This window comes from Parus major, chromosome 7 (genome assembly GCF_001522545.3).
Source record: "Parus major isolate Abel chromosome 7, Parus_major1.1, whole genome shotgun sequence".
Lineage (NCBI taxonomy): Eukaryota > Metazoa > Chordata > Aves > Passeriformes > Paridae > Parus > Parus major.
Genome location: NC_031776.1, coordinates 12,089,762 through 12,109,102, shown reverse-complemented (window position 1 = coordinate 12,109,102; position 19,341 = coordinate 12,089,762). Strand labels below are relative to the sequence as shown.

The 19,341-nt window shown below is 36.2% G+C and overlaps 1 protein-coding gene across 7 annotated transcripts; it reads left to right on the top strand.

Moving 5' to 3' along the window:
- The first annotated feature begins 431 nt into the window (after positions 1-431).
- Positions 432-14,962, top strand: ZDBF2 (zinc finger DBF-type containing 2). Of its 7 annotated transcripts, none has more exons than XM_033516106.1 (8): positions 432-914; positions 1,578-1,629; positions 2,193-2,244; positions 2,804-2,909; positions 3,763-3,890; positions 5,243-6,579; positions 7,748-7,817; positions 8,095-8,211. In XM_033516106.1, exons 1-7 carry the CDS (start codon positions 813-815, stop codon positions 7,813-7,815), a joined length of 1,845 nt encoding a protein of 614 aa, XP_033371997.1. In that variant the 5' UTR covers positions 432-812; the 3' UTR covers positions 7,816-7,817; positions 8,095-8,211. The 7 variants fall into 7 exon arrangements, with proteins under 7 accessions (XP_033371997.1, XP_033371996.1, XP_033371995.1 ...); XM_033516104.1 differs by having other exon boundaries at positions 435-914; positions 5,243-7,449; positions 8,095-12,625; XM_033516105.1 differs by lacking the exon at positions 8,095-8,211 and having other exon boundaries at positions 434-914; positions 7,748-7,917.
- The last annotated feature ends 4,379 nt before the right edge of the window (positions 14,963-19,341 follow it).

The window sequence follows — 19,341 nt, the reverse complement described above, 5'->3', positions numbered from 1 at the left end:
CCCTTTTGTTGCATTGTTAAATATGATCGAAGTTTTTCATTCTCTACGTGCTGTAAACAGAGTAATTCAATGAAGCCAAAACGAAGCATTTGTTTTAGAGACAGCTGCTAAAGTATCTTGGTTAGAATTTTGCAAAATCAAATATTTCTGTATGTAACTGGTTGCTTATACATTTGTTACAATTTAAAGGATTTTTTTGGTTGTAAAACATTTTATCTTAATCTTGAGCAGATATTATTTTCTCTTGCTCCAACAGTTTAAGATAGTTCCCACTGTAAATATCTTAGCTAAGGCAAAATTATGCAGTCTTTCCTTGGACATCTGAAAAATCCTTTGTGGATTTATAGCTATAGTCCCTTTTTTATTACTACATAAATTGCAACACTATGGGAAGTAGAGGGAGTTCGCTGTTTTGGTGGATTGTTTTGTTTTGGGGAGTGGGGGGGCGTGTTTAAAGTTGAGGTATTAAGATATTCCTTCTGACCATAGCTGCTATAACAGTTATAGCCCAGGCATTTTATCATGAGCAGTGTATAGTCTAGCAAATGACAACAATGTTTAATACACGGGGCTCATGAGGAAGAAAGAAGAAACAAAGTTATTCCAGAAGCAATGGTTAACATTTATATAGGAAAGACTGTTAAAATTACTTCCATATTAAAAAAGATGTGCTGCAGACTTCAAAAAGATTTATCCATTTGTTCGACTGTTTGCAAAATCGTACAGAAAAATTTACATGCCTTACGGCATGTAATACATGCGTTATTAATGTTATATTAAAAAGCTCTTTAACTTCCTTGTTGCCAGATGGGATGAGAGAAGTGTCCTGCACTGCAAATGGCCTCTTGTTCAATATTTATTGCTTGCTAGTCTGGAGTCAGCTTTGGTGGATGAGGAAGGTTGATGACTCTAAGGTAAGTACTAGAAAGCTGATTTAAATGCTTGTGTTCCATGTAAAAGGCCTGTGTGACACCTGGAAGTCCTTTGTGTATTTGTGTTTGGACACCCTAAAGCACGTAACTGCTTGTTGCTGCAGTCATATTTTTATTAAAAACTGTGAGATTCAAAGTTTATTTACAGTTCTTTTGAGTAATAAGCATTACTTTTCTAGCCCAGATAATTACTTTGTGTGGTGCAGGTCTCATATGGGTTTTCTTACATATATCTCTTGTCTTAATTGTTAAAGTAACTTAGGAAATTAAGCAATTAAATTAATTTGACAAGGTTATTGTTTAATAACCTTACAGAGTGTGTTCATAAGTATAGTATTTGATTTCAATAATTAAAAGTTAGCCTCTTCTAGCAAAGCTAAAACGTACTGTTAAATGTAATATTAAGATAACCTAGTAAAGGAGAAGTTTCTTTTTAGAATGCAGATTTCTTTAAATCAAGTATCTGTTGGACTCAATGATCTTGAAGGTCTCTTCCAACCTAGTCATTCTGTGATTCTGTGAAGTGCTGGTCTATAGCTGAAACAGTTTCAAGCTTCTAGAGAGCTTGTAGCTTGTACTGAAGGAGGAGCTTCAGGATACAGTGAGTATGAGGCTGGACTGACTTTAAAAAATTTTTACTTACAGATGTTTGAGAGAATCAAGCGATCTGATGAAGCTTCTGCTTCTTCAGCACAAGGTAAGAAGTTGATAAAATTCAAAGTAGTTTTTGTTGCAGTTACATTTAAAAATGCAATAACTATCAATAGAAGCATTAGTTCACCTTATAGTTCAGTTGCATACTTTGATTTCTTAAATTTCATTATGGAACTTAGATGGAAGGAGTGACTTCTGAATCATCCACAAAGTTTCCATGTAGGTGTAATTTTCTTGTCCTGTTGTAAGCTGTTTGAGACACTTTACATTTTATCTCAGCGATCATGGGTGTTGCAGTACCAGTGTAGATTGCCTAGTCTTGAACCCTGACAGATTAGTAGAAAAACTCACTCACCTCAGCTATGAAAGAGTAAAGCTTATTTTACCAAGCTGTTGGATGAACTTTGTGGGCAAAAGGATCTCTGTGCTTTTTTTGAACTTACTAAACCTTTTCTCTTCCTTTAAAAGTAATTTTGACAAATGCAGTGTAAGAGAAGTAGCTAGCTGCAGGTAAAATCTCTCCATCTCCTTGATACTCTGTTGGTTTTCGTGTTTTGCATGCCTGTTTGCTTGGTTTATTTCTTGGTTGTTTTTGTTTTCCTGTAGGAATCCAAAGACATGGTGTTGAGGGCTCTCCACGACAAGACAGCAGTAGCAGGTAAGTTAGGTGATGATCTAGCTGGCGTCTAGCTTACTGCTTACCAGAGTAAAATTGGAAGAATTTGCTTTTCAGCCTTATCTGTTACTTTATGTAATGGATGACAGTGGCACAAAATGGATTAATTGTATGATTGGAGGTCCTTTGTATCTTACACCCATGTACTGGTAAACACTGTGGGGAAGGCACATTGTAGTGCTCCAAACTATTGTGTGGATGTCAAGTGTTTGTGGTCTTTTTTTTTTTTTATTTCAAAATGCTAACAAACAGACAAATGAAAAGATGACTGCCCTTTTCTTTAGAGGCAATTATTTTCAGATTTCAGCTAACTGTGCCTTTAAGCTGTTATCCTTTGTTCTGCATTTAAGGAAGAAGTTCTTTAGTGACATTTGCTTGAGAATACTTTCAAATACATAGTCCCACTTACCATTAAAAAGTCTGAAACAGAAAAATTTATTTTGCAAGTTTTTCCCATCTCTGTAGAAAGATAGATATTTTGAATTTTCATGGTAAGGACATGGATTAAACAATCCAACATAATATTACCTGCTTCTTTCAGTTTACACAGAAGAGGGCAAGAACATCCTGAGCCTGGAGCATCCCCTGTGCAAAATAGACAAGGATACTGCAACTGTTGCCATGTACACTACAGTAATCTGGAACAGGTGAGACAGCTTCTGCATAATTTGGCAGCAGATAGCAGGGAGTAACTAAAGGCCTTATCAACTAATAAATATCAGTTTCTACACCGAACAGCCAATACTGAGTGAAAAATAAGCAGTTTGTGAAATGCACAATACGTGGCCTGAGGAAGATACCTTGCCTATTTTGTTACCTGTTGTAAAAGATGGCAGTGGAGTGGCACAGCTGCTGCAGTCTGCTTTTTCAAAGTGCCACACAGCTCTGCATTGCATCCATTATGGTTTTTTCTCTGTCTTTAATCTTGAGATATCTATATATTTTAAAGTATGAGGGTTCTAGTAATATGTCAGATATCAAGGCTGGGGATGTTTGATCAACCTTTTTCAGTTCTTTTTTCAGTCTCCTGAAAAAAGAACTTTTTAAATTAGAAAGTAGAAGCCTATTTAATCTTCTACACTTAAGAATATTTTTGTTAATTAGAGTGAATTATAGGATGTTTGCTCATATGAAGTTCAAGAATATAAGGAATTTATAGCTACATTTATAGTATTTGTTCTGGTTAAGAGACTTGTGAGCAGCTGGGAGATTTGTGAGAGTATTTTTACTAGTTAGAAGAGATTTGTCAGCAGCTGCCAGAACCACTAATGCAAGTTCTGACTCAGAAAGATGTTTCAATACATTTTAGTATTATTTGAGACTGCCTAAGCATATTTAAAAATCTCAATTAAGATTTTAAAATAGTAAAAGAAGGTTTTTCTGTTTATTTAAATATTTTCATAGCAATGGTGTAATGTTTAACCTGGAAAGGAATTTTTAGGAATAGGCCTGTGTGTTAGCAGTAGCATTAGAGTAATCATCTGTTGTATCTTTCACCAGCATATTTTCAGCTCCCAGCACAGACATTTTACAACATACTGCAGGAATCGTATGGGTACCAGTAGCTTGATGGAGCGTTTTCTTCAAGATGTTTTACAGCATCATCCCCACAGATACCATGACAGCAGGTATAATACAGAAGGCTTTCTTTCTAAATATGTGTTAGTGGAATGCATGTGTTAGGAATTCCTATTTCTGTTCTACTGCTGAGCAGTACATTTGGCCCATTTGAGGTGTAACTTGCTCAGTGAAGACAATTTAGAAAGACGTATTTATATAAACAGCATGCAAGTATATTGCTTTACTGTTGTCTCTCACTTTTAAATTCTTTTCACCCCTCATGGATTTGAAATAACACCACTGATAGCTTAGGTGACCAAGAATTCATGCAAGGGCAAAACAGCCCTTCAGATGATAGGCATTGTTTAATTATCTGATGTATTTGATTACTTTGCATTCATGTAGTAATAGTTCTTTTCCAGTGTTTCATTATATGAGATTTCTCTTGCTTAATCAGTCTTGTAAGTCCCTTAGCTGTATGTAGTCTTAGTTATATAACCAAGTAAATTGCTGTACTATAAAATTTGTTCACAGTACTTCTGTTAGCTGATGCCTGCTGTGTATTAAAGTAAGCATCCATTTGGGTCTCACAAGATCTGGTTATAATTTTTGAGTGAAACACAATATTCTCTTCTTCAGTTATATTTACATATTTTAAAAATTGTTTTCACTGGATTTGCCTGGCTGCTACATGTTGTAGCCTTGTGGGTTCCTGTGTTGCATAGGAAAAATACTCCATATCTGTCAGCTGTGTTAATTCTGGAAGCCATAAACCCTTGTTTTTGAGGCTGTCTTAAAGACAGAACTGCTAGATACGGAATACAGAAAAATCTGTTGTCGCAGCAAGACTGAACAATTCTAACTTGGCTTCTTACAGGAGTGAGTCAGAAGCTGTGGTATGTCTGTGAGAAACAGTAAACATGGAATTCCTTGGCCACATGTGCAGAGTTCCTATCAGGCAGCCATGTTTTTTAGGGAAAAGGTCATTAATACTCAACAATGATTTTATTCCATTTCTCTACAAAAGCTCAATTTTAAGTAATGATAGTATGACCAGTGAAATTATCTCTTTACAGGCTTACCACTTCAAACAAAGGAAGTATCTACTTTTCCTGCTTTGCTGTATTTATAAAATTATTGTATTCTATGTTTGGCCATTCTTAATTGATGATTACATAGAGAGGGTGATAGACTAATGCCCAAATTGTTATCTTTAGCTTTGTGGAGCATTTCCCCCTCCATAATTTTAAGAAAGTGAATACCTCTGCTAGAGTAGCAGAAACCATAATTTCAGCTTGTTCATTAGAAGTGATGCAGTCTAGGTAATGACTCTTAAAAAACCCCATACTGCTGTTGTTTGAAAAATTTTAAGCATATTTACAGTATTTATATAAGCTGTTTTTTCTCCCCTCCCCTTTAGACCAACCTATGATGACATGCCACTCCCCATCACTTTGGAGGCTCCTAGAATTTCTTGCCTGTCCTCGGAAGAGATGCAGAAAAAGAGGAACAGTGAGAAACAGGAGAATTCCAGCAAAGACCAGGTGTCCATTCGTGAAATAGGCTCTTCTGTTCCATGCCTGTCTCGTGAGAGCACAAAGAAAATTTCTGTTACACAAGGAGGTTTTCAAAAACTTCAAAGAGGCCAGGAACATGTTCCAGGAATATCCCAGCAGTCTACTGGCATTTGTAGTGATAAGAAGTGGGTAACTCTGAAAAATGCTCGAATTGCAAATCATAGCCATGAAGGTCAGTTTGCAGCTGTGAACACTGTACCTCAGCAGTTTTCTCTCAGTCCTACAAGCCACAGTTCCTCTGTTAATCCTAAAACAGGAAAAAATGTTAGGGATTTGGCAGCATCAAATCTGTTTCCGCGTAGCAGATGTGATGAAAGAGCAATGGAGGTCTGCAATAGTGATGTGTTACTGAACCCACGCTTGAATCCTGCTCCAGCACTGGGTCACCCAAAACGCCCTTCAGTTTCTCATCAGAAACCTACACGCAGCCACAGCAATTCTTCCTTTATTACCTCAGGTCAATCTCTCTCAAAGCGAGATAGTTTACGAACTCAGGACGAAACTTTGGTGTCTGATCTCCGTCTCAGGGATACTGTGGGTATCAGCAGCTCCCTAGATCTTGGGACATCCCCACAACTAGCAAGATGCAAAAACGCAAAGACAGTCAGAGGTGATGAAAGTTCAGTGGATGCAACTATTGAAGATGTAATTTTGAAATACTGCCATGAAGCTACATCTGAAGAAATTGATATTGAGGAGAATAATCCCAGTGTACCTTTTTCGTCACTTCTGGACCATACTAATTTAGAGGGCTCTGAAATGAGTTTTGACTGTGATACACCGATACAGGTAGGAACAGATTTACCCAAGGCAGCTATAAAAGATATAGAATTCCTGAAAGAGGTCCAAGTATGTTTGCAGGATAAAGACTATGGGACACAGCTCTCTTCTGTTTTAAAAACTGAGTCGTTAGAGAAAACAGAAGCAGTGAAAAAGGATGTCGTAGTTCATACCGAAGAACCAGTTCTTCCAGCCCTGCCTCACGTGCCTCCTTCTTTTGTGGGAAAAACTTGGTCTCAAATAATGTATGAAGATGATATAAAAATTGAAGAACTTGTGCGTGATTTCAGGGAAGGTCGTTTTCGCTGCTATTTTAACAGTGAATCCTCAGCCAAATGTACAGGGAAGAGAATGAAGAAAAAAAAGCAGAAGGATGAAAAAAGGATCGATATTATTGAGGGTAATAGAACAGAAAGTGCACCAGTTAAAGCGTTGCCAGAATTTAATGATGCTTTAAGTGGTGGCTCTGATTTTGATAACCCATCTTTAGCCTCAGATACGCTATGCAACCCACAAATTGTAAAAATGCCTAGGAAAAGGACATGGCGCCTGGCTTCAAGGTGTCAGGTGGTTAAAGTCAGCCATGGCACCCAAACAAGTCTACTGAACTACCCTGTAGCAAAAAGGAAAATGTCTAGAAGAGAATCTGATGCTTCTGATCAGAAAGCAAGCATTGCATGGCTGGAGAATGAAAAAACTCCAAACATGAAAACTAGACTATGTGCCCTTAAACTTCCAGAGTCCTATAGCAAGATCATGAGTCCTATACAGCCCAAGACAGTGGTGTATGTGCTCTCATGCCCAGAGGTAAAACAGTGCAAAGGTAAACCTATAGATATTCCCAAAATGAGGAAAAATCATCACTCCGCAGATAGCAAGGACTCTGTAAAGTATAAATACAAACAGTGTTCTCTCAAATATTATGACCCACTGACAAATCGAATTCTGAAAACTCCTCCAAAGAGTACAGTTGGAGAGAAGGCCAAAAAGCCCTCTCATGTCCGACAGCTTTTCAGGAGTCTCAGCTTTGATGCAAACATGAAGAAACTAGCTGATACTCAGAGAGAAAGCACACCATCAAAGTCACTCAATTGGTCAGACTTTTGTAGTTCTTCAGCATCTTTCCTGCCAGATCGAGATAAAGGGAATGATGCAGCCTCAAGTCAAAAGGCAGATGGACCTTCTGTTTCCACAGAAAGAACAGATTGTCTTGCGTCTGAGAACTCTTTTAAACACCTAATCATTTCACCTTTGAATTCTGTGATAGAAGGTGATTATAGATTAATTCCATTTAATAGAATTACCAAAACTCCTCTGACCTCCATCAGGAGCGAGTGGTTAGAGAGGGAGACTCCAAAAGCACTATGGAAGAGAAAAGAAGGCACTAATAAAGAACCAGTTTTTTCCAGAAAGGCTGCAGGATCTAAGTCTGTCAGATGTACTATTGGGAGGAGAGGAAACAGAGTAACCACAAGCAAACAAACGTCCCGAGCTAAAAAACAGCGCAAAGAGGGGATGAGAAGACAACTTCAGCCTTGTGCCCATAAATCTGCTTTCTCCATTCATAGGTGCCAGACAAGGAAAACTACAGTGGGAAAGCACCCTAAGAAAGAAAAGCCTGATGCTAAAAAATTAAAGGTGAGGAGGAAACCAAAAAGGGCTTTTCTGAACTCAACAGTTGTAACAGGGATTCCTGAAAAAAGGCGGAAAGTCACATCAGAATCTTTTCCCAAGAAACCAGAGCAAGCTTCCTCCAAAGTCAGGAGCTGGGAAGTAAGTGGAGATCGGGGCCATCCTGGCACTGTGAACCGACCCTCTAGAAGGACTTCTGCTGTACCATTACTTCGAAACTGTCTTGTTCTACCAGGTGAGAGCTAGCTACCAAAAGAACTTTTTTTTTCTTTTTTTTTTCTAGCCAGCACCTGGAAGAAGGAAGGGGAAAAGAAGGAGGTCATAGACAACGCGGTTGAAGTGCTAGAGCTCCGGGAAGTGCTAGAGCTCCAGAAAGCGCAAAGCCAGTCTAATGTGAAACAAATACAGCTGTAAATTCAGCTCTTGTTCCTGGAATATGGGGACACAATATATTGCACTGTTCTACTGTGTAAAGCTGCAGAAATTGTGGATTTGATTTAAAAGCACTTAGAATCATATTGACTAGTCTTCACCTGTACATCAGCAAAATGACCTTGAATGGTATCATATTGTTATTATGGTATTATCCATGCATAACAGTGCACTATAATAGGGTAATTTACAAGCTGTGTTAATTAATTGTGCCTATTTTAATTTTTTCACATAATTCTAAAGTGCAGGAGATGACTCAATTGATATGCTAGAAATTTAATGAAGATACATCAATCGGGGCTGAAATTTATGTATGTATTTTGTTTTTGTGTATATGTGCACCTTCTTCAACACATAATATATACTTGCCTGTGGAATGGCATTAAAAATAATACAGTATGATACAATTCAGATCAATTCAGTGCTTTCTTGAAACGAAATATAATTTTACACATTTTTCTATTGACTTCTTTGTTCCTGAAACCATGTCCAAAGCATTTTTTTTGGACTAAAATTCACTGTGGGCTCTCATCAAGCAATAATGGACCATGCTGGTAAGGAAATAATGTCTCCATAGGGGACTGTTCAAATGGTGGTGGCTGAAGTGAAATCTCAAATTCTAAAATAAAGGGTTAGGTTTGGGGGTTTTTGTTTATTTGTTTTTAATAACTTATTAAGTTTATAGGTGAATTTCACATCCTTAGTGAGGGGGATGGAAAAGTTTTCATGCAAAGAAATAGCAGTAAGTTGTTTCAGAATGTCAGCCTTGAGTCTGGGGTTCTGTGCTTTTCTGTGTTGGTTAAATTTTTATAGACTAGAATAGAAACTTTATTTCTGAATTTTCAGTAAAATACTTAAATAAACCTAACACAACATCCGTCTAAATTAGAGTTCAAATGTTTGGTTAAAAAACCTGGTTGAATTAAAATTATATTCCATAGAGATTCATGTTTGGCCACTGATGTTCCATCTACTATAGTTTTATGGCAAAAAACCCAAACCCAGGGTGTTTTAGCTTAATTTTCTTTTTCTTTTAGTAGTTGTTATGATGACAGTTTATTTATTGTGGTTAGGAGACATAAAGCCAGTCTTACAGATGTTTCTGTGCTTTAAAACCCAAGATTAATGGTTCATTCACAGTAAATGAAACACGTAGTTACACATCATCATAATCCAGGCTTTGGTTTTCAGATCTTCAATTTGATATATTATATAATCTATTTTACCTTGAAGGTCTTCATAAATTCTCTAATGGTACAATACATTTTTCAGAACACAATTAAAACATGGAAAAGACCAGACCCTGCGGTCTCTGGCATTGAACATATCTGCACATTTTCCCCTCAGAAAACAAAATCCTTCTTGATTATTCATTCACTTCTTTCTGAAACGTCAAGCGTCGCAGATTTGGACTGAGATAAAGGTAGACTTAGAAATGGTTTATTTTAATATAGAGTATCTGAAGGAAATATAAAAGCTGTCATCATAAACCACATGTTCAGAGAATATTTTGGAGATTTTTTGTCATGTATATGCATATTTCCCTAGATAAATAAGATGTGCATGTGTCAGCTGGAAAGCAAGTTCCCTTATGAGTTCCTTTATCCGTGGTCTGACGGATTTTTTTTTTTAATTTGTTTTGTTTTAATTTATTTTTTTTATATAAAGGTTGATTTCTATGGATGAATTTTCCTATTGTTGTCAGTAGACAGAATTGTATGACTGTATTGCAAGTCACTGGAAAATGAAGGGCTATATTATAAAGTCTTATAGCCCTCAACTAATTGTGCCTGTATAATTTAATATTTTGTCTAATATAAAACTGATGTTTTTAAAGCAAAGTTTTAAAGGAATGGTTTTTATAGAAAGGCTAATTTTTAGATAAAGCAAAAGAAGACTTTTAAATAAAGTTTGTTTTAAAGCAAAGCTTTAACTATAGATAAGTCCCATTCTAACATATTTTTATGATACAAGAATGTTTTCCTATCTAACTTCTTCCATCTTATTTTTCACAGTATTTCACATGTGAAGAGCATGAATTTGTTTGTGTGTGAATAAGTTTTAATGCACATTGTACTTTAAGAACACTAGTGTATATTTCTTTAGAGTCGAAATACTGTTCTCCATACTCATTCATTGTACCTTTGTCTTACTCCAGTGCACAACTTTTCCTTGAAATCTTGAGTAATAAAAATGTGTTGAGGACTATAAAATGACTAATATTTTTAGACTGTAATGTCTTTTTTTTGTTGTTTTTGATAATACACCCTCTTATCAGGGTGGGTTTTTTTAGAAGAAAAATGTTATATTTAAATAAAAGTGTAAGTAGCTATATATTTTCCTTTAAAAAAAAAGAAAAATAAAAAAAAAGTATGAAGTGTAAGAATTTATTAGAAGAATAAGACTTGAGGTACAAATCTGGAGACATTTCTGTGGTTAACCTTGTCAAAATAAGGTTTACTGTAGGCTTTGATGTTAATCTATGCCTCGCTTCTGAGTGTTTAGAAACCTCTTCTGTGCATGCTCACTGACCACTAGGAAAAAGAGGAAAAGACTGTGATATGAGAAGTAAATTCAGAAACTGCTTTGGAAGGAGAATTATGAACATATTTGCAAACCAAAATATTGCAAAAATACTCAATATCATATGCAAGAAGAAGAAAATTCTGGGGTCTCATGGAATAGGCAAGCACTTCCTGTTAGATAAGTAATACGCTTTCTGCCCTTATGGAATAGAACATTTTTTCATTAACAGCGTGGCCAGTACGTCAAAGCATGATTGTGAAGTCTACACAAATAGCAAACTTGAAAACTGAAATACTTTCTCTCTGAAATTGGTGGGCAGGTTGGTTGTTTTCTGGGTGATGTTTCTTGTTTCTGTTTTTGGTTTTTGTTTTTTTTCTTTTTTCCTTTTGTGTTTTTTTTGGGGAGGGAGCAGGGACTGCGTTCTTTTAATGTTAGTGGACCAAAATGTTTTGTCAGTATGTTTGCATGTCTTAATATACAGAAGCAAGAAAAGAGGTGGAGTAGAGAGGAATAAAGTCATGCTTTTTGAATTAGATTGGCAGCAGTTAGAACCAGTACCTTCTTTAATAGTTGAGAAAAATGTTACCATGTCATCTTCAATACATATGCAATTTAAAGTTTATTTAAGACCTCTAAGTTTATTTTTTATTATACATTTCATAATTTTTAAAAAGTCTCTCCACATATAAAGTACTCATTCAACCTTTCAGAACAATCTTATTCTAGGCAGATAGATTTTTATTATTCACTAGTATTGTGAATCATGAGTGTGACCCAGTCATATTGTGCCAGGTGCTAAACAAACATAAAATAGCAATCCCTCAAAACTTTATATATCTGACTCTTGCACCTCACAGTTCTTCAGTTAATTTTCTGATAGAAATTTTTGCTCTCTTGTTCTTTCTGATGGGTTTGTATCCCATGTTCTCGTATTTGTGTTATGAAAGTACCCTTCTCTGGGACTCAGATAAATGAGATATTTCTGTTTATTATGAGCCTATACCTTCATCTGAAGTTGTTTAAGTTTTGTGCTAAATTTCTGCCCAAATGAGAATTTGTTTTGTGGTTTTCATATTCTTGTTATTGATAATGTATTTTGCATAATTTTGCTTGATGTTGTAATTTTTTTATCTGCTTCTCTATCTCTTCTGCCTGTGGTCATTTGACATGATGTGGTTTTGTACGGATACAGCGCTACTACAGACTTATCCAGTGCTGTTGCTGGATATTCTTTCTCTGTTGTATCTTTTTCTCATTTTATTTCAGATTTATTGATTTCATTGTTTTTCTCAGTCCTGTATTTGGATTTCTTTTTTTATATTGTAAAGAGCTAAATTTCAGGTCAGTATGTTCTGTTTGGAAGTAAATCAGTGACAGGTGTCAGAAGAGGACATTGTCCCAGTCTGAAGTGCCGAGAGCAGGTTGGCACAGGTGCTCCTGTGCTTGGGAGTCTGCTTTACTTCACTGAATAGTGTGAAACAGGAGTGGAAAGATAATTCTTGATTCCTTTGCCAGTCTTCCTTTCTTTTTCCCTTAGGGTCATTCTGCCTGAGAACAATCTGAACTCATACTGGAAATAAATGTTTTTCAGCTTTTGGTATTTTGGGGAAAGATAGGAAAAGTAAAATATATCTCTCTCACTAATGTAACTAAAATCACTGAATTTTTGCCTTTAATGTTTTATCTGATGAATTAAAGCATTCCTGATAATACTTTTTAGAAAAATTTGTAATAGCATAGTTCTGAGCATGCCCAGAAGCAAAGGTTTTGTTCCTTGTTTATTTTGCAGTAATAAATTCATTCATTCCTTCAGCAGAACAAATCTTGTTTTAATAAAATAAACACTGAATATGTGCTTTTGGAGTTTCTTTATTCTGGAAGCTTTAATACCTTGAAGCTGTTTGCTATAATTTGTTGTGGAAAGAACACCACAGAATGCTATGGAATAAGCAGAATGAAGGCAGACAGTCATAATTTAAACAACTGTTCACAATGGTGTGATATCTTTGACTCAGAGATGCCAAGATTCATCCTATTCTGTGCCAGCTGAAGCAGTGACACCCTAGGATGGCATTGAAAAGATGATAGATACATTTAAAATGTCTAACTTCATTTTGGCAGCATGAAACCAAGAAGCCCCAGCCACATGACAAGCCAGATCCTTGCAGAGCTTACTCATTAAGAGGTTTTTGAGCATGTGCACTTACTATATGAGGGCAGGGGCTAGAAGTATTATAGTCTTAAGCAGCTTTCTACTTTATGCAAAAGTTTGGCATCTGTAATCATAGACTGAATTAATGCAGGCAGAACTCTCTTCAAAGCTGTGTGCAACAATACTTAAGAGTGTGGTAAACAGATTACTGGAATTACTTGAGCAGTATAATACCTTGTTCTATAAATTTGGTAGTCATTTGCTGCTTGTAGCAGTGCCTGTTTAAACCAGTGTGATCTTTTGCAGGAGCAGCGCGAGCAGATGCGTCAGATCAGTAAATGGCTGAGAGGCAGTGGCATGTGCTTTCCCCAGGCTTTAGTAAGTCATAAAATTTCAGGACACGCTTCGCAGTTTTCAGTCCGAACTTGAAAATAGCCATGAATTATACAGTTGGCCAAATGAAGTTAACACTGTGCTATCAAATAATGATTAACTAAAGATGTAATTGTTCAGCCATCTAAACATGGAGTTACAAATATAACCAAAGTTTAAGTCAGGTGATTGGTCTTTCATGGGAAATAAAAGCAATTAACAATATGGTTATAGAGTGTATAAGGGAGATCTAGTTCAAAGTGGTGTCTTTGGGAGTTATGATGGAATTAATAGCATAGTTTTAGTTGGCTTGGGATACACTGGAATAATTAGTGTTATAATTATTGTGTTTTGATGATTCTGGAAGTCATAATTATTTTCTTAGAGTGCAGAAGCATTTCTTATGAAACGTATGAACACATCATTATTGCAGTTTGTGATTTAACAGTTTCAGCATTTCTAAACATAGATTCTTTTTTATCAGTGTTCTACTCTTAAGGAAAACTGAAAAGCAGCTTTTCCCAAATACGGGGATTCATAAACAGGCTTTTCAGTATCACACGTCCTCAAATATAATTGCACTTCAATGTTTTAAGGCTGGTCAGCTTTTTATATTTGCTGTGTCACACTGCATTAATGTTGGTACTGGTGCATCTGAAAATGTTGATTATAGCTTACTGAGTTATGATTGATATTGTGCAAAAAGGTTGCAGAATCAAAATACACCCTTGCTAGCCCATGCAGAGAGATTAAATACTGTGCTGGCTTGGAGATTGTGCTGTAAGAATGAACAGAGAAGCTGAAGGCAGAGTCCTTGGCATGTGTTCCATCCCGTGTGGTTGCAATGACTTTTTTTTTTATTACACTGAAATTTTAAGATGAAGAAGGATGTAGAAGTGATGAATAAGCCTTAAATATGTATTTTAGATTGGAACTAGATCAATGAATATTCAGCTTTGGGGGTTTTGTTTGGTTTTGGTTTTTTAATGTTTATCTGAACCTTGGGAACCAGTTGTCAAAATCCATCTACTCCTGTAGTGGTGCAGCTCAGCAATCTTCTGGTATGTTACTTTTATTTGCTTAATGCATGGATAATACTTTAGTGCTGCTTGTTTTATACTTTCAGCCACTGGTAAGGGGGGAGAAATATTTACTACAAGGATTGTGCATGTACATCCCTTTGAAGGCTAAAGAGAAAAGTTGTAAGTCAGTACATGGCTACCAACAGATTTCTCCACGTGCCAAAAGGAGCTCTGTTAAAATTCAGGTCTAATGATGAGCAATAAATCAGTTGCCCAAATGATGATACAAACACTTTCCATTTTATTTGCATTAGATGCAATCTGCATGTAATTAAAAATAAACATACTGACTTTTTGGTGACAGTTATTTTATGGATTTCTAAATGTGTCTAGTGCTTTAATTTTTCGATCTGTTCTAGCAAATTGTCATTTCCTGAGTTATTGCCAACACACTCTAGTTCTGATTGAATTTGGAGTCAGGGTAATAATGGAGTCAAAGTCAGCATGTTTTTACCTACCACAATTAGTTACTGTTCATACAGCACTTTCTGTGGATGTAAAGAACTCTTAAGTGTTTAATATTATCAAGAATTATCTTTGTATTATTCTTATTTTGGACATTAGTGTTAAATGTATTTTTAAAAATGCATGGATACATTTATATTATTGTGAATATAAATGTGTATTTGTCATTGACAAGCACAATATTTTTTTAGAGCTCAAAGGAGTGCACTAATGAAATAGTATTTTACGTATTTTTATTTCCAATTATACAGAGACTATTCACTTTTTCTGTGCTTAGCAAATTTCTATTTTTCCTCCCTCACACTCCACCATTTTAAAATAAGAATTCATCTGCAATGCAGAGTTCTCCATCTTTATTTTCTCAGAGTAGGGTGTGATGAGTGTCATTCAGATGTATCACAAAGATGGTTTTATGTAATTATGTAGTTATTGCATATGCCTTTATAACTACCTCTGCCTTTTCATGGAGTAAAGGGGAGCCAAGCATCCCTGTCTGGTTCTCATCCTTTTGTCTAATTTTATTGCCCACCTCATCCTTCTCGAGCTCCCTATGCAGCCAGTGGGTCAGCTCCCCTCTTTTCCTTTATTTATTGAGCTCTACGGTATGTTGGAAAACAACCATTTTTAATTCACAGGGAAAAATAAGTTGAAACCATTTTCAACTATTTTTTTTCCTGTAAGAGACTCACATCTAGTGCATATGTGGAGAAACAACAAAAATCTGACTTATATTTTGGCAGGCCTTGTGTTCCCACCATCTCCCCTGAGCTCACAGAAGTGCAGTAAGGGCTGAGGTTGGCAGGCACCTCTGGTGACCATCTGCTCCAATCCCCTGCTCACAGCAGGCTCAGCTGGAGCAGGCTGCTCAGCCACATCCCACAGATTCTGAGCATCCCCAGGCATGGACGTTCCACAGCCTTTATAGGCAACCAGTTCCAGCACCTGGCCGCCCTCATAGTTAAAAAGGTTTTTATCTCGATGTTTAAACAGAGTTTCCTGTGTTTCAGTTTGCGCTCACTGTGTCTTGTCCTTTCACCATGCCCTGCAGGTTTATTCCTTGGGTGGCAGCTGGACCAGTGCTCATGCCCCGTGTGTCCCTCGCTGTGCTGGCACTGTCCACAAGGGCTGTGGGGAACAGCTGGCACTGGCACCCAGCTGTTCCAGGGAGATTTTCTTCAAGTGGGGAGCCCAGCTCATAAAGGTGAAGGTGCCAGTGAGGATTTGTGTGAGTTTTGGTTTTCCTGGGTTTACCTGGATACTGTGGTATATTTACTATTTAATATTTATCCTGGATAAATTCAGTCCTCTAAGCCAACTTTCTAAGGCTTGATACTCCTTTTTATCCTACAGGAGTTGGGTTGTTTGCATTTTTGTTGTGTTTCTTCTTTTTTCCCCACTAGATTTTTTTCCTTTGTTCTCTTGAATATTTGAAGTTCAATGGGTTTGCTGACTGCAAATCTAATACTTAATACTTATGTACTACAATTTTATTATATACATAAAAATATATTATTATATATTATTATATATTAATATAATAATAAATAATATACATATTATATATAATTCTCTATACTTCTTATGTATGCTCCCATAATGACTTTTTTCTTCCTGTTTGCTTTTAGCTCCATTTCCTCTTGATTGAGACTTCTGTAATGGTTTGCAATGAGTCCAAGATTTTGCACTAACTGGCTTGGTATTAATTTGATTTGATAAATATTTTACAAAGCTGACATTCAGGGTAACTTTCTGTGGCTTATTTTGTTACAGATTTTTTTACTTTTTTTGTAAGAAACTATAAGTTTCTTGTTTGTTTTCCTTCTTTCTTTTGTACAGACTTTCATGCCTGTGTTCATAAAGAGCTTCTGTTTGGTTTCCCACTGCTGATAATTAGATTAAATAGCTTTTAATGAGGAGGGCTGGAGGAACAGGAGTTTAAAGAGCCCTCTTTTGCTGACTTGTGCTCCCATTTCCTTCTCCAAGGCAGCCCTAGTAGCATTGTGCAAAAACCCAGCCTTTTATCATTTTGTCACTTTATCTCCTTTCTTAAGGGTAACGGGTGTCAACTCTGTAAAAATATAGGTATGTAGATTATAAATCATGTAGAACAGCTAGAATAGTAACATTAGATTAGCACATTTTCCACCGCACTCTCCTAAATTTGCTGTGAACAAAACTTTGATAAATTTTTGTCAGATATCAGAGAGATGAACTTACAAACATTAACAGTGTGAGAGCTTGCAATGTTTGTCCCTCCTTTTATGTTTAGATTTATCTTTAAGAGGGCATTTTGGTTTCATTTTCTTTTTGTTTGAATACTGTGGCACGTATCTGTCATCAGTCTAAGTTATTTCTCTCAGTCCATCTTAGATAGAATGAGAGTGCTGTATCTTTTCTTTGCTAATATAATTATTTCTCTTAAGTTTGTAGGAGGAAATAATTAACATTTGCTAAAAAGTGACTTGTAAATCTGAGCTCCCCATCATCAGTTGGTGTGAAACTTAGTAAATTCTTTACTTATGTCTGAAGAGGTGGGGAAGGCATGAGTCTGCAACTCACTGTGAAATTTTATGTGAAATGCTTAAGTTGTGGTGGGTTTGAGTGCTTTTCCTCCTTTCTCTTTCTTCAGCATGTTTTAAAGAGGTACTTTCCACTTTTAGCAATGTCTTGACAGTCAAAATTTTCAGCCTGTAAATGGATTTGAAAGGACTGAGTAGTAAAATTCAAGCACTAGTTGACTTGGTTTCAATTTTCATTTTCAGATTTTTAACACTTAGAAGTGAATAGGACTACTATTTGTGTCACATTCTCAGCTTTGTACTTTCAAGGAAGAAAAATTTTCTTTCTAAATGATGAATTATGAGGATATTTGTATGTTAAGTGTGGCTGGTTTGTTGAGGAAAGGTTGTGGTAGTTTTTATTTTTATTTAAAGTAAATATTTAAACTTAATGACTTGCTGTAAGCAAAGGTCATGTAGCATCTCAGATGTCATTTTTGTAAGCAGCCCTTAGGATGATACTTGCTCTTTTTCAGCCTCTTTGTATTATGTCACTTAAGGCACGTAGAATTTCTCTTGCAATTGCAAAATACATGTCTACTGCGCTGAAAATTAATGTTGGAAGAGGTACTAAGAGGCTGGAAACAGTCTTCTTGATTAAATAAAGTTGTTGAATATAGTATGAAAGGCCTTTATGATGGCATTCACTATGTGATGTCAAGGTTTTATCTATTCATATTTGTGCATGTACTGGCCTTATTTGTCAGCTAGGAAGAATCTCATTAAAAGATGGATTTGAAACAAATTATGCTGAAGTAACAGAGATTTTGGAAAGTTTGGATGTGAATCTTAATTTTGCAGTTTGAATATGTGAATTTAATAAATACAGAAGAAACTTTAGTGCTGCTGTTATCTGTTCCAGCTGAGGGAGGGCAATAGGACATTAATCCAGTAAGTTACAGCCCAGATCATCTAACAGCTAACTTCTGTCATCAGTAAGCTCCTGTCAGTTCAAGGGGACCTACTTCTGATCTGTATCTGAAATCTGTAACATTTTGTGCTGATTCAGAGCCAAAGCACTGCAGGTAGAGCAGAATATTCATCCGTGTGGTTGGGCTGAAATCACCTGGTGTCAACGCAAAGACCTTCAGTGCCAGGAAGGAGCTGGGTCAGGTACCAAGCATGATGTGCCATTCCCTGAGGTATTCAGTCCACTATTCCTACTCTAAGAATATTTGTTCATTTTACTTAAATATATGAATTCTTTTGGTACACAGTTATCAGTAGAGGACAAGGTTTACAACTACAGCACATAGCAATTTTGCCATGAGTCTGCCTGCCTAACCCAAGAAGTTGAGTTGCGTTAGTTTCTTACCTGCTGCTTCCAATTACGGACCTATTTAGCTTACTTTTCTTAAGTGGCTTACATGTTGGATGGAGTAGAATCAAAGAACACTTCCTATCTCTCTGCTTCAAGCCAAAATGCTAATTCTTCCTATGTTCTTAACTGGTGCTTTGATAGCATGTATCACAACACAGGCGACTGCACAGCCGGGCTGCCAGCCTATGTTCTCCTCCCAGCTGTGCAGCTGCTCCAGGCAAGCTAACTATAGCTTTGTTTTTATGAGTGGCATGTCAAAGCCATCTATTTATAAACCAAATTAGAAAATGCCTTGGAACTGTAATTTTTCTTTCAGGCTTCACTTCCAGCTATCCAGGAGCTCAGTATTCCATATACATAGATTTGCCTATAAAATTTGAATTTGTCTGAAAAATAAAAGATAATATATTAAAAAAGCCAAAACAAAAAAACCCCAACCCTGTTAAATTATAACATTTTGGAATATAGATAACAGTCAAAAACCATTTAAAAATATTTTATACTTTACCTGTAAGATGAATCATGAAGTATGTGTGGAGGCACTAATAAAATAATTCATATTTTTCCCCATTTTCCATAATTTCCAATTAGTTGTTTATCTTGAAAGTACTTCTTGGAAAGA

What these genes read in the sequence shown, in the direction of transcription:
- ZDBF2 (XM_033516100.1), top strand. Translation starts at nt 813, where the DNA reads ATGAGAGAAGTGTCCTGCACTGCAAATGGCCTCTTGTTCAATATTTAT. An exon ending in GGAAGGTTGATGACTCTAAG is followed by an intron (nt 915 to 1,577) that starts GTAAGTACTAGA and finishes TTTTACTTACAG; the next exon opens with ATGTTTGAGAGAATCAAGCG. An exon ending in CGACAAGACAGCAGTAGCAG is followed by an intron (nt 2,245 to 2,803) that starts GTAAGTTAGGTG and finishes TGCTTCTTTCAG; the next exon opens with TTTACACAGAAGAGGGCAAG.